The sequence below is a fragment of the Salvelinus alpinus genome, chromosome 9 (assembly GCF_045679555.1).
Source record: "Salvelinus alpinus chromosome 9, SLU_Salpinus.1, whole genome shotgun sequence".
In the NCBI taxonomy this organism is placed as follows: Eukaryota; Metazoa; Chordata; class Actinopteri; order Salmoniformes; family Salmonidae; genus Salvelinus; species Salvelinus alpinus.
Genome location: NC_092094.1, coordinates 36,844,353 through 36,859,732, shown reverse-complemented (window position 1 = coordinate 36,859,732; position 15,380 = coordinate 36,844,353). Strand labels below are relative to the sequence as shown.

The 15,380-nt window shown below is 40.2% G+C and overlaps 1 protein-coding gene across 2 annotated transcripts; it reads left to right on the top strand.

Annotated features, from left to right (window-relative positions):
* Nucleotides 1–955: 955 nt before the first annotated feature.
* On the top strand, nucleotides 956–15,137 carry LOC139584744 (serine/threonine-protein kinase H1 homolog). 2 transcript variants are annotated; one of them, XM_071416917.1, is made up of 3 exons: nucleotides 956–1,228; nucleotides 2,148–3,301; nucleotides 9,125–15,137. In XM_071416917.1, the coding sequence occupies exons 2-3, from the start codon at nucleotides 2,351–2,353 to the stop codon at nucleotides 9,440–9,442; spliced, it is 1,269 nt and encodes a 422-aa protein (XP_071273018.1). In that variant the 5' UTR covers nucleotides 956–1,228; nucleotides 2,148–2,350; the 3' UTR covers nucleotides 9,443–15,137. The 2 variants fall into 2 exon arrangements, with proteins under 2 accessions (XP_071273018.1, XP_071273017.1); XM_071416916.1 differs by having other exon boundaries at nucleotides 956–1,330.
* Nucleotides 15,138–15,380: the final 243 nt, after the last annotated feature.

The following is a 15,380-nucleotide window of genomic DNA, read 5'->3' as shown; positions in this document are numbered from 1 at the left end:
ATCTTGTGCACCCCTGAGCGTGCCCATGTCTATTTCTATGGGCACAAGCGCTGTTCGTAACACAAACTGTTCACACCCTTCTTGTTTTGCAAGTTTAAAGATTATTTCCTGGACTTCTACACATTTTACACAACTTTTCAAAAGTATGTTTCAAGCCGGACTGAGTTCCTTCAAACTTTGTCCTGTCGTGTCCCTTGTATATATCTTTTTACATCTCTTTATAGACTTGTTTTTTTACTGTATTATTGACTGTATGTTTTGTTTATTCCATGTGTAACTCTGTGTTGTTGTATGTGTCGAATTGCTATGCTTTATATTGGCCAGGTCGCAGTTGCAAATGAGAACTTGTTCTCAACTAGCCTACCTGGTTAAATAAAGGTTAAATAAATAAAAACAAAAAAATGCGCCCCCTCCCACCCCGAGCGCCCCAGTTTGGCAACCACTGGACTAATCTATATCACATGCATATAGCGCCATCCCGTGGATCTGTATGGTAAAATTAAAAAGCAGAGTAACGTTTATTAGTTTACAATTGCGATTTATATGCCACATCAAAATGTAGCTAACCTATGCTGGTTTTATTGAGCAACATTCTGAGGTTTAGGCTTTAGGTCTTTACACCAAATCACATTTCAAGTAGCCTACATTTGATATAGACCTTGCAGCATCAAGAGAAAACAAAATTCTGAAATACATAGAATTACCCACATCAACACTTAATTGATTAGCCTAATAATGAAAAAATATTATGACAGAGTTTGTTAGCAGGACAATAACTTCAGGTAGGTCTGCCCTACACTGTAATTCAAGAGCGATTTCAACGTGTCATGTATTTTCCACACTTTTGACAGTTTTCTTGTAATATTTTAGATGAACAAAATATATGCTTTGGTACGGTACTTTTCTTTGTATCCAGGAAGTGACCTCACGACGTACTCGTGAGGATTTTCTGGGGTAGAAACAAGCCGACGAGGAGGTAGTTCCAACAAAGAAGTTTGCAGTTCTTGTCCCACTCAAGAACACCGTTTTATGAAGCAAACGACCGAGCGCTTCTATCTGCTTTTTTTGCCACGGTGTTGTTGCTTTACGCGCAAAATGAAGCCATCAACTAGTTGCAATTTACTTGAAACGTTATCAGAGCCATAAGGGAGCAGTGTGCCGTTTTATCATCTGGATTCAACTTTGAAAAATCCGAACCAAAAAAACTGAGACAACAGCTGAGAGTGGGGTGAGGAGGAGGTTGGCTTTGGCAAGTTGTGAACTTCTGCCTTGTAACTCCCGCTGTCGTATGTTGCTAGCTAACTTGCTAAATAGCTCACTTTGATATAAGGTGAGATTTTATGTTGTTTTGATGCTTCAGGGTATATAATACGATTAAATCTACTCATACAAGGTATAAATGTATTTTTAAAATCTTAAATCTACTCGATCAAGATAAATGTACTTATAATGGCTTGGAACTTCACTATCTTTATCTGGCAAATTGTTTCAAATCCCAACTATAAACATTCAAACAACTTTTAGGCCTATACTTTTAGTTCATGATATAGAGGAATGCTAGGCTACTATCGGCATTTAGGTTTGTTACAATCATCATGGCCGACAAAGTCATTTTGCTGGTTACATCCACCAAATGATACATTGTGCAGCTTATGACAACATTGTATAATTTTCTCAATTGTGCATACATTATATATTTGATACATGGCGGCTGTTGCCAATACCGCTATTTTCCTCGTTTACAAGGTCAGTATACGATGTATCCAGGCCTAAAGCGTAAATGGATATGGATCTGGGGGGTAGTTGGTGGGATGGGTGAACTGTTATTTAGCGGTATGTCAACACATGCCGATTATTTTTATAGGCAATCTTGGTAGGCCCGATTCTAGATCTTTTACCAGACAGCTCAGTGTTGATTCTACGAACATAATTCTTGATTTTATTTTGTTTTAGTCAACGGTTGTCAGTTTAGGTAGAACGTGATACATTGCCACAGCAAATAGGCCTAAATGCTACTGGGCAATGTTTAGTCAAATCAGTCAATGGCTCTAATTTTTCAGGATGCACATTTTTTTGCTGTTGAACTTGGTATTGGACAAAGATTTATTTCAAATGTATAATTGTTTACTCTGTATTCTTTCTTTCAGAATTGCCCCATTTCATCAGTCTACTACAGTGTAGTGAAGTCTGTTTTCTGAGTGGTCTGCCACAGTGATTGGTTCAGTGGGCCACTGCAGCATTTCCTCAAGAACATTGGCTGCCTCCTGTGGCTTGATGCTTTTCAGTGCTTGGATGTTGCGTGGGCGATGAGGATGTCCTGCTGGTCCCAGTGGGACAGGATTGTGATGTGATGGGGTGCAGGACGAGCAAGGTCCTCCCTGAGCCACCTGGAGATGTCCAGCTAGACTTGGTCAAAAAGGTGGATCCCCTCCAGACCGACATCTACAAACATTTCATCCGAGGCGACGGCAGTGGGAGTAAAATGAGAGGGGAGAAAACAGGCTCTTCCCCGCCCCAGGCAGCATTCTCAGCCGCCCAGGCACCCACAAATACAGGCCAACCAGAGGCCTCTGACCCACGCAGAAACAAGGTAGCCAAGTACAGAGCTAAGTTTGACCCACGGGTCACAGCCAAATATGACATTAAGGCGCTGATAGGCCGAGGTAGCTTCAGCCGGGTGGTGCGAGTGGAGCATAAGAGCACGCGGCAGCCCTATGCCATCAAGATGATAGAGACGCGCTACAGAGAGGGACGTGAGGTATGTGAGTCAGAGCTGTGTGTCCTGCGGCGTGTACGCCACACCAACATTATCCAGCTGATGGAGGTGTTTGAGACAGCTGAGAGAGTATACATGGTGATGGAGCTGGCTACAGGGGGAGAGCTTTTTGACCGTATCATCGCCCGTGGTTCTTTCACAGAGCGTGATGCTACACGTGTCCTACAGATGGTACTGGACGGGGTCAAGTATCTACATACACTTGGCATCACCCACCGTGACCTCAAGCCTGAGAACCTGCTCTACTATCACCCCGGTGCGGACTCTAAGATTATGGTCACTGACTTTGGGCTGGCCAGCACTCGTAAGAAGGGTGATGAGTGCTTGATGAAGACCACTTGTGGGACACCAGAGTACATTGCCCCAGAGATCCTGGTACGAAAGCCATACACCAATGCTGTGGATATGTGGGCTCTAGGGGTCATCTCCTACATTCTGCTGAGTGGAACCATGCCCTTTGAGGATGACAACCGCATGCGCCTCTACCGTCAGATCCTCAAGGGGAAGTACAGCTTTTCTGGGGAGGTAAGCATCTATGACGTTACACCCCCTTCATCCATTTCTTTTCTGTTTCTTACTAATTTGTTGTCCTCTCTACTTCTCAATAATTCTACAATCCCCTATCGAACAGTCCTCCTTTGACGTGTTGATAACGTTATATGATATACTCATGGGGATATTTTACTTGGACAATTTTACTTGGACAGTACATACACTGACACACACCACATATTAGTGAGTGATGAAGAGGGTACCAATACCAGTCGATGTACTGGTACATACATGGCCATTAGAAGGTATTCTCACCCCTTGACTTTTTCCATATTTTTTTTGTGTTAGACTGAATTTAAAATGGATTAAATTGAGATTTTGTGTCACTGGCCTACACACAATACCCCATAATGTCAAAGTGGAATTATGTTTTTAGAAATGTTTACAAATTCATTCAAAATACTAAGGTTTTCCAATTCCTCAGAAAGGTCACCTATTGGTAGATGGTTTAAAAAAAGCAGACATTGAATATCCTTTTGAGCACGATGAAGTTAATAATTACACTTCGGACGGTGTATCATTACACCCATTCACCCCAAAGATACAGGGGTCCTTCCTAACTCAGATGCCTAAGAGAAAGGAAAGCGCTCAGGGATTTCATCATGAGGCCAATGGTGACTTTAAAACTGTTGCAGAGTTTAATGGCTGTGATAGGAGAAAATTGAGGATGGATCAACAACATTGTAGTTACTCCCCAATACATACTTAATTGACTGAGTGAAAAGAAGGAAGCCTGTACAAAATAGAACATATTCCAAAACATTCATCCTGTTTGCAATAAGGCACTAAAGTAAAACTGGAAAAAAATGGCAAAGAAATGAACTTTGTCCAGAGTATAAAGCATTATGTTTGGGGCAAACACAACACATCACTGAGTACCACTCTTCATATTTTCAAGCATGGTGGTGGCTGCATCATGTTATGGGTATGCTTGTCATCTGCAAGGACTGGGGAGTTTTTTTAGGATAAGAAGAAACAGAATAGAGCTAAGCACAGGCAAAATCCTAGAGGAAAACCTGGTTTAGTCTGCTTTCCAACAGACACTGGGAGACAAATTCACCTTTCAGCAGGACAATAACCTAAAACACAAGGCCAAATGTACACCGGAGTTGCTTACCAAGACAACATTGATTGTTCCTGGGGGCCTAGTTAAAGTTTTGGCTTGGAAATCTATGGCAAAACTTGAAAATGGCTGTCTAGCAATCGTCAACAACCAACTTGACAGAGCTTGAATCATAAAAAATAAATAAATGTGCAAATGGAAATGTACAATCCAGGTGTGCAAAGAAAGACACAGCTATAATCACTGTATTGACTCAGAGGTGTGAATACTTACAGTACAAGTCAAAAGTTTGGACACACCTACTCATTCAAGGGTTTTTCTTTCCTTTTTACTATTTTCTGCATTGTAGAATAATAGTGCAGACATAAACTATGAAATAACACATATGGAATCATGTAGTAACCAAAAAAAGTGTTAAACAAATTAAAATATATTTTATACTTGAAATTCTTCGAAGTAGCCACCCTTTGCCTTGATGACGGCTTTGAACACTCTTGGCATTCTCTCAACCAGTTTCATGAGGAATGCTTTTCCAACAGTCTTGAAGGAGTTCCCACATATGCTGAGGACTTGTTGGCTGCTTTTCCTTCACTGCGGTTCAACTCATCCCAAACCATCTCAATCGGGTTGAGGTCAGGTGATTGTGGAGGCCAGGTCATCTGATGCAGCACTCCATCCCTCTCGTTATTGGTCAAATAGCCCTTACACGCCATCACACCTCCTCCGTGCTTCACGGTGGGAACCACACATGCGGAGATCATCCGTTCACCTACTCTGCGTCTCACAAAGACACGGCGGTTGGAACCAAAAACCTCAAATTTGAACTCATCAAACCAAATGTGGTTTCTTTGCAGCAATTCGACCATGAAGGCCTGATTGACGCAGTCTCCTCTGAACAGTTCACGTTGAGATGTGTTTGTTACTTGAACTCTGTGAAGCATTTATTTGGGCTGCAATCTGAGGTGCAGTTAACTCTAATGAACTTATCCTCTGCAGCAGAGGTAACTTTGGGTCTTCCTTTCCTGTCACGGTCCTCATGAGAGCCAGTTTCATCATAGCGCTTGATGGTTTTTGCGACTGCACTTGAAGAAACTTTCAAAGTTCTTGATTTTCCGCATTGAATGACCTTCATGTTTTAAAGTAACGATGGACTGTCGTTTCTCTTTGCTTATTTGAGCTGTTCTTGCCATAATATGGACTTAGCCCTATTTGGTAAAAGACCATCTTCTGTATACCACCCCTACCTTGTCACAACAGAACTGATTGGCTCAAATGCATTAAGAAGGAAAGAAATTCCACAAATGAACTTTTAACAAGGCACACCTTGAAATGCATTCCAGGTGACTACCTTATGAAGCTGTTTGAGAGAATGCCAAGAGTGTGCAAAGCTGTCATCAAGGCAAAGGGTGGCTACTTTGAAGAATCTCAAATATAAAATATATTTTCATTTGTTTAACACTTTTTTGGTTACTAAATGATTCCAAATGTTTTATTTCATAGTTTTGATGTCTTCATTATTCTACAATGTAGAAAATAGTAAAAATAAAGAAAAACCCTGATAATGAGTAGGCGTGTCAACTTTTGACTGGTACTGTATATTAAATTAGATCTCTATTTAATTTTCAGTAGATTTACAAACATTTCTAAAAACATGTTTTCAATTTGTCATTGAGTATTGTTTGTTGATGGGCAAGAATAAAATATATTTGAATTCAGGCTGTAACGCAACAAAGTGGAATAAGTCAAGGAGTATGAATACTTTCTGAAGGCACTGTAGATTTTAAAACAAATATTTGAGTAGTTTGTTTTGGAGTATTGGACATTATGGTAATTATCAGAAATGCCTTCAGCATCATGTCGGTTTGGGGATGTAATATCTGTGAGCTATATGTGTCATGTATATTAAGCTCATATGAGATTTATCTGTGGGTCTAAAAATATGTATATTGTGTGCCTGCTGGGTGATTGGAAATGCAGCAGTTTACAGTTCAGGAGGTGTAACATCTAGGGCTGTGGCGGTCATGACATTTTCTTAGCTGGTTATTGTCATGCAAAAGACTGCCGGTCTTCTGGTAATTAACAAACACGTTTAGCATCTCCAGGCCCCCACGCATACAAGCTGCTGATGCGAGCCTTTGGAACATCTACATTTAAAAAAGTAGAATATATCAATTGAATATACACCATCACAATAAGTCCATTTATTTTAGTCCTGTCTAAAGAAACATGAAATGACAAAAATGTATTTCAGATGAACATTTGCCCTAATGTATGTTATCTGGCTATGCACCATGCTGTAGGCTACTTCTTTTTGCAAACAATATATGCTCTAAATCCCACACCATTATATACTTCTTACTATACTATAGCTAAATAAAATAGAAGGGATATTTTTCCCAATTCCGGAACGAGTGCACTTATGAAGTGACTATGTTGAGTGTAAAAGTGATCATTTGAAACAGGTCCTATATGTTAACTCTAAATCTGTTTGGCAACTTTAGTTGTGAATGGTACAAAACTTACAATGTCTTATAAATCAAAATATATGGGCTGCATGATGCGACTATAGGCTATTGATTTGAGAAAGTAAAAAAAAAACGTACTCTGTTCCTTGCTTCAGGCTGCACACGCTAATCTCATCAAGTGATCGATCATATTTTCACCCATCAGACTATTCTCAATTTAATCTGTCTTTACTAATATGTCAAATTTGTTTCGATTTATAATGGTCCATTATCAAATGGGCATGGGAAAAAAGATGTCTGTATGCACTCGAATAGCGAATGGAGGCCACTTACCCGCAGGTTCGTTTTTCACTGATGCCGGGGTAGGCTACTCCGATTATTTCATTCCACACATTAACCACTATTTGAGGAGCATGCAGCCTCTCACTACGTGAAAGGTGACATTCTTCCCAAACTCTCTATAGCATGAGCTCTACAATCCTGTTCCTGCAGCTACCCGATGCTTAATTTGGGAAACCAAGTGAAGCCTGTTCGGGCACATCAATAGTAACATGTTTTCACAACGAAACATTTAATTAACTGTCGACAGCCCCTCTCACTGCGTGCTCGAGAAAGGAATGAAGGAGAGAGGGGAGGAGATGGAAAATCACCGTGGTGAGAGATTCTGTAGCTACAGGTAATGTCAGCCTATTAATTATGAAAATGTAAAAACAATCCCTATTCAAAATCAAATACAAATTCACCAATTGGACACTATTTGTAATTATGTACCAAAGACATCTTCGGGTTTTTTTGGTGGTTTTTCTGCAATGTATAATATGCGCTAGGCTATGTATTGTGTAGGCACAATCATTATTTTAAATTCAGTTTTTTGGGGGGTGCTTGGGCTCATATATAGACCTATGCATAAGCTCTAATATGCACAGGCTGTAATATGCATATGGGTGTTTTTGAATTAATCCTCACCTTAAAAGTGTTGTTGGGCTTTGAAACATCCACAAAGATCATGTTTTCTACTGTTTCAACCGATTGTTTAACTTTCCTCAAATTGATCAGTCACAGGTAAGTTTTAAAACCACATACTGTTTTGATGATAAGTGTTTGATGTGATTTTTGATTGAATTTGCATTGACGTCATAATGGTTAGAGGGACAATAGAGTCCCGAGTACCAGGCCATTAGCGTCCTGATGATTGTTAGTGAGTTGAGTACTACCAACGCATGTCTAAGAGTGCATAAAGTGAGATTACCGTGACTCAACGGTCACTTGGAATTTTACTGCGGTCGTGACTTGTGTAGCAGTAATATGGTCACTGCAACAGCCCTAGTAACATCTGACTGAGGTAGAAACAAGTGTACAGTAGGGCACTTGAGTGCACTTAGTCACTCCACTGTAGTAAAGAAAGATTCCTCACAGTTAGAAAGCTACCCAATAATGCCAAAAGAGTTGAACACCTGAATCCCAGCAGAGAATCAAAACGAAAGTGACATTTCTTTTAGTTTTTTTTTTTAATGTTAAATTCATTCTGGATGCATTGCAGACAGTTACTTATGTGTTAGGTTTAATTTTAATAAAAAACATGTGTCTGTGTTTCTCAACTGGGCGTAATACTCATGTCATCTCTGAATGTTCAACACGACCCCCCTACGTGACTTTGTGACGTAGCTTAAGGCGGGAGATCCTGGAAGCAACCACAGTATGCTCAATGTGTGCGTGCGTTGGGGCCTTTCTTATACTCTGAATCAGACTGGCTCAGCTTCTCAGTGGGGGTAACATACATGGGTGTAGCTATTCTTCCTTTATAAAGGCCTAATGTTTATGCTGTAGTCTGAGGGCAAATCACCCCCTGTCCTTTATCATTGGACAGCACTTTGAACGAGCGAAAGACATGCTTGGCCATGTCTTTTTCCTTGGATCCTAGGGTTCAGAAATTGTACTCAATATCTCGTTGCCGTATGTTACACTACAAAAAAAGAATTGGCCTTTAAGTTCACATTGTGAAGTTACTACTGTGCTATTAACATGTAGCCTGTAGGTTTACAGAGCCTTACAGTACAGCAATATTAAACTGTAGCTGCTTTACACTCTGCTGCCCTCTTGTGTGTATTGTTCATTATAGCCATGCCCCAAAATTGAACTGGTAACAACCAGTGTGCTAGAGAAATTGACTCTCTCTGCTAATTAATTACTTTGATTCGACCACCCCCCCTAGTGCATAGAAATGTGCAGTTTCTCAACATTTAAACCTCTTTCTTTCTTCCTGCTCAGCCATGGCCCAGTGTGTCCAACCTGGCAAAGGACTTCATCGACCGTGTGCTGACTGTTGACCCCAGTGAGAGGTTAACAGCAGGCCAGGCTCTGAAGCACCCCTGGATCGTCAGCATGGCCGCGTCATCCTCCATGAAGAACCTGCAGCGCTCTATCTCCCAAAACCTCCTGAAGAGGGCCTCATCACGCTGTCACAGTACCAAGTCTGCCCAGTCCACACGCTCCAGCCGCTCCACTAAGTCCAACAAGGCTCGTCGTGCTCGGGAGAAAGAGCTGCGTGAGCTCAACCGCCGCTACCAACAACAATACAATGGCTGAGTAATAGTTATGTGGGTTGCAATGTTGAAACTCATAATGTTGTGTGTCTCATTGAGACCACAAGCAGGGACTTACCAGCAGCTGCCTGGAACAGCAATTCAGCTCCTAGGCCATAGTGCCACTGAGGCAGCAAGAAAAACATCCTCATATTTCACCCTTTTTTCCTAGATTCCTATTCCCTAATGTTTCTTTCCTGTCCTTGTGTGTCTCACATTTATTTATTGTTGTCATGATTATATTGTTTCCGTAGAAATGGTCACTTGAAGCTGCCCATCTAAACGGATCTGTTGAACAAAATTCTAGGAATTAAGTTTTAGGAAGGGGTGTTAAAATGCTGTTCCTGCACTCGTTCTTGATTATTTGCTGTGAATTGATGTTACAAGAACAGTGCTTTGGTGGAGATACACTACATGACCAAAAGAATGTGGACACCTGCTCGTCGAACATCTCATTCCAAAATCATCAAAATCAACAGGAAAGGACCTTCCCCAAACTGTTGCCACAAAGTTGGAAGCACCGAATCGTCTAGAATATCATTGTATGCTGTAGCATTAAGATTTCCCTTCACTAGAACTAAGAGGCCTAGCCCGAACCATGAAAAACATCCCAGACCATTATTTCTCCTCCACCAAACTTTACAGTTGGCACTATGCATTGGGGCAGCTAGTGTTCTCCTGGCATCCACCAAACCCAGATTTGTCCGTTAGACTGCGAGATGGTGAAGCGTGATTCATCACTCCAGAGAATGTGGTTCCACTGCTCCAGAGTCCAATTGCGGCGAGCTTTACACCACTCCAGCCAACGCTTTGCATTGTGCATGGTGATCTTAGGCTGGTGTGGCTGCTTGGCCATGGAAACCCATTTCATGAAGCTCCTGACTAACAATTATTGTGCTGACGTTGCTTCCAGAGGCAGTTTGGAACTCTAGTGAGTGTTGCAACTGAGGACGGACGATTTTTACGCGCTATGCGGTCCCGTTCTATAAGCTTGTGTGGCTTACCACTTCGCAGCTGAGCCGTTGTTGCTCCTAGAAGTTTTCACATCACAATAGCAGCACTTACATTTGACCGGGGAAGCTCTAGCAGAGCAGAAATTTGATGTACTGACTTGTTGGAAAGGTGGCATCTTATGACAGTGCCCAATTGTAAGTAATTTAGCGCTTCAGTACGGGCCATTCTACTCCCAGATTATATGTCTGTGTGCTTGATTTTATACACCTGTCAGCAATGGGTGTGGCTGAAATGGCCGAATCCACTAATTTGAAGGGGTGTCCACATACTATTGGTCATGTAGTGAATATATCCTGAGATACGGAAGAAAAAAATGTATACTTTGTGCTAAAACACAAGTATGTCAGAAGCAAGGTTTCCATCCAATTGACTACAGATTTTCTTGTGAATATTCAAAAAAATTGAATAAAAACAATATGCACATTTTCCCACCAGAGATGTGTTTCCGGGAAATGAACTTGTTGCGGATGAAAGGCTTTGCTTGATGACGTAGTGTACATAAAAATAACTTTGGCGGTTAAATTCCCATATTAAAAAATATAAGTTAAATGGGTTTCCATCGCATTTTCAACTCAGATTGTTTTGTCACAAAAAATGTTGCGTTATATAGCGGATGTGCCCATTCTGGTACTGACCCTTGCGCTCTAGCCAACAGCTCGCAGATACAGTGCAGGTATAGCCTATATGATGAGATTATTATGGTCATCATGTCACCAGAATAAGACCCTCAATATTTATTGGAAAGGAGATTCAAGCTCATCACCTTGCACTTTCACCACCCTGTGAAGTTCATCATAATTTATTTCATCTGTAGCCTAATAAACTGCATGGTTTCCCGAGTTGTAGTGGGAGGACCATACATGTCATCACGTGACTCCAAGTTTACTTCGATATGATGGTTATTCTATCACTATTTGCGCATAAAAGCATTTCCACCTACATTTCTCTGATAATTAATTTTACTGACACAAAAAGATCACACCTTGTGTAGCATATATTGTTTTGTCGACATTTGGAAAGTTTACTGGAAAATGTGCGGTTTCCATCAGGCCCGTCGTGACTTAAAAGAAATAGGAGGTTGGATGGAAACCTGTTTAATGAATGCCAAAATAAACATTTATTTATTTAATTTTGGTTTAGAAGTCTAGTATATCCAATATTATTGTATTCTGACCAGTTGCTTTCATGATTTGAAAATTAAGTATTTTTCTTGCCAGGATTCAGTTTTTATAACCTGTTAATGTAGGAGTTGTTTCTATTCATTTTGGGATTCTTTTTTAACTGTGATCTTAAAAGACTATGGGAGGTTGACTGGAAACTCTAAATAAGGAAAGATGAGCCAGTGCTTTTGCATAGTTGTCATTGTAGGGACTTACTCGGATCGAGCCCTGTCCTGTCTCTGCACTTTCCTGGTCCTGCTACACAGTCTGAGATGGACGGCCCTGTTGTAATGAAGGATACACGTCAAGGGATGTGTAATTTAACAAACTGATGGAGAATCGATCCAATAGATCACTAACTGATGGAGAGAACTGGTTGATGGCTCAGTATTCATTTAGTTTGTTATATCAAATGTCTTTCCAATTTGTTGGAAAGTAATTTAGGCATGTCATGTTTTTATTGTATTTTTTTCCATAATTGTCATTGACCAAACCATATAGTTAGTAGATTGACAATATTTGTGATATTGTGGATGCTTTGCCAGTCAGAGCTCACAGACAATTGGGAGAGACCAAATTAAATCTGGCACTTGTTCTCTATTGTCAAGTCTTTTAAAAGTCAAGAATAATTGCCATAAAATATGCTTAAAAACAAATTTGGAGTGTTGTGATGACGTATTTTACATTGTTCTTTCAAATAATTATCTTCAATACTTCAAAGTTTTATGAAGTATGAAGTATAGCGTACCTTGTTATAGCCTGTGAATGCACTTATTTTAATTATATTCAAGGGATGGATCAAGAACCTGATCACATTTAACTGATTGTTTCCAGTTTCTAGCACTTCATTTTGAGGGGTCATTCAAGTGTTTTGAAGGGCTTCAAAAAGAAATTGTGTGTTAAAAAAAAGAAATAATTATACCTCTTTTAGTTATTGTGTTGACAGGCTGTAGGTTTTATGTCTTCATTAAAACTGCTCTTGTTAGATACTTTTGTGTTTACCTTTTTGTACACCAACCAGAACAACCATTGTAAGCAATTGGTATGATGTGGTCATATGTACTTTTAAGTAATTTGCGGTGAGAAGCGCTGGTATTTTGAGGTACATTTTTTTTTTTAAAGATACTGGAAATTCAACAGCCGTATCAGCTGACCTCAGTCTCTCTTTTGGTATTTCTATAATGTTACATTATGCTCCATCTACACTGTCGGTCCTACTGCTGTTTATTTGTTTTGTAAATTGTTGCACACAGTCAAGTGCAGTGGTGTGTCCCCCCACCCCACATAGTTCACTTGGTCACCTGTTGACGTAATGGTAACTCAATTTGAATAGCATCTCTTCGTCACATGAAGTGCCTATTAATGACATTTGTATTGTTGTCATTTATGTGCATGTTTCTGTAAGTAGACACTTTTTTTGTTCAACTCTGTGTGTGTCATGCAGCATACAGTGCATTTGGAAAGTTTTCAGACCCCTTGACTTTTTTATGTTACAGCCTTTTTCTAAAATGGATTAAATACATTTCCCTCATCACTCTACACACAATACCCCATAATGACAAAGTGAAACAGTTTTTTTTTAAAGAAATGTTTGCAAATGTATGAAAAGTAAAAAACAGATTACTTATGAAAATATGGTTTCAGAACCTTTGCTATGAGACTTGAAATTGAGCTCAGGAGCATTCTGTTTTCATTCATCATCTTTGATGTTTCTACAACTTGATTAGAGTCCATCTGTGGTAAATTCAATTGATTAGACATGATTTGCAAAGTCACACACCTGTCTACATAAGGTCCCACAATTGACAGTGCATGTCAGAGCAAAAACCAAGCCCTGAGATCGAAGGAATTGTCCGTAGAGCTCCGAGACAGGATTGTGTCGAGGCGCAGATCTGGGGAAGGGTACCAAAAAATGTCTGCAGCATTGAAGGTCCCCAAGAACACAGTGGCCTCCATCATTCTTAAATGGAAGAAGTTTGGAACCACCAAAACTCTTCCTAGAGCTGGCCTCCCGGCCAAACGGCGCAATATGGGGAGAAAGGCCTTGGTCAGGGAGGTGACCAAGAACCTGATGGTCACTCTGACAGAGCTCCAGAGTTCCTCTGTGGAGATGGGAGAACCTTCCAGAAGGACAAACCATATCTGCAGCACTCCACAAATCAGGCCTTTATGGTAGAGTGGCAAGACAGAAGCCACTCCTCAGTAAAAGGCACATGACAGCCTGCTTGGAGTTTGCCAAAAGGCACCTAAAGGACTCTCAGACCATGAGAAACAAGATTCTCTGGTCTGATGAAACCAAGATGGAACTCTTTGGCCTGAAAACCAAGAGTCAAGTCTGGAGGAAACCTGGCACCATCCCTACAGTGAAGCATGGTGGCAGCATCATGCTGTGGAGATGTTTTTCAGTGGCAGGGACTGGGAGACTAGTCAGGATTGAGGGAAAGATGAACAGAGCAAAGGACAGAGAGAGCCTTGATGAAAACCTGTTCCAGAGTGCTCTGGACCTCATACTGGGGCTAAGGCTAAACTTCCAACAGGACAACGACCCTAAGAATGTCCTTGAGTGGCCCAGCCAGAGCCCGGACTTTGAACATCTTTGTAGAGACCTGAAAATAGCTGTGCAGCAACGTTCCCCATCCAACCTGACAGGGCTTGAGAGGCTCTGCAGATAAGAATGGGAGAAACTCCCCAAATACAAGTGTGCCAAGTGTGTAGGGTCATACTCAAGGCTGTAATTGCTGCCAAAGGTGCTTCAACAAAATAACGGCTCTGAATAGTTATGTAAATGTAATATTTCTGTTTTGCTAACATTTAAAAAAAAGTTTTGCTTTGTCATTATGGGGTATTGTGTGTAGATAGATTAAGAAAAAAAACGATTCAATCAATTTTAGAATAAAGCTGTAATGTAACAAAATGTGAAAAAAGTCAAGGGGTCTGAATACTTTCCAAATGCACTGTACATCTGTAACATGCATTTCCACCCCACAGAACTAATAATGCCATGGTTTCAGTAACTTGTTGATTTGGTTTTTGGAACACCACTGTCTTACATTTATTTTTAACAAAGGTTTGGTTTTAATGCACATTTGAGATTCTAAATTCCCTGTACATCACAAAAACACAATTGCTGGACCAAAAGAGAATTTAAAAAACATGTTGAAATGAAGCAAAGGTTTAAAAATAAAACACTTAATTGTATAAAGTGTGCAATGTGTGCCAGGTCAATGAATAACTCAATAGTATTTGCAAGCGATTTTGCAGAATGTGAAAATCTTTCCTAAAGTGTTTCCTTTCACCTTTTCTATATGTACTATACATGTATAAATGTTGTTGACCGTTTTCTGAAGTAGCCAATTCAACACTGTCTTCTGAGTACAATTGTTTTTATGATTTTGAATATTCTTGTTAATTTGTGTGTTTAAATGAGTGATAACAACATATTGATTATTCTACATTAACTAATGGTGAACTGGTTCAATGAGTCATGTTTTATGCAAATGTGCCAAATAAACTCGAACCTGACTACTTTTTTTTTAATAGTAATTTAAATAAGTTTTCAGCAATGATCAGTCTTCGTGATAGTTTATTGCAACAATCTAAGCAAGTATCAGCCATATGTTCATACCAAAGTGAAGAAACGCACCCTTATTCACACCGAGTGTGTCTCATGCTTTGTCAGATTTCCCTGTGTTTTCATCGAGTCGGCATCATTGTGGTCTCCCATGTGTGAGCCCTATAGATTTTTTGTTTGACAGTCCTAGTAAAACA

What these genes read in the sequence shown, in the direction of transcription:
- LOC139584744 (XM_071416917.1), top strand. Translation starts at nt 2,351, where the DNA reads ATGGGGTGCAGGACGAGCAAGGTCCTCCCTGAGCCACCTGGAGATGTC. An exon ending in AGTACAGCTTTTCTGGGGAG is followed by an intron (nt 3,302 to 9,124) that starts GTAAGCATCTAT and finishes CTTCCTGCTCAG; the next exon opens with CCATGGCCCAGTGTGTCCAA.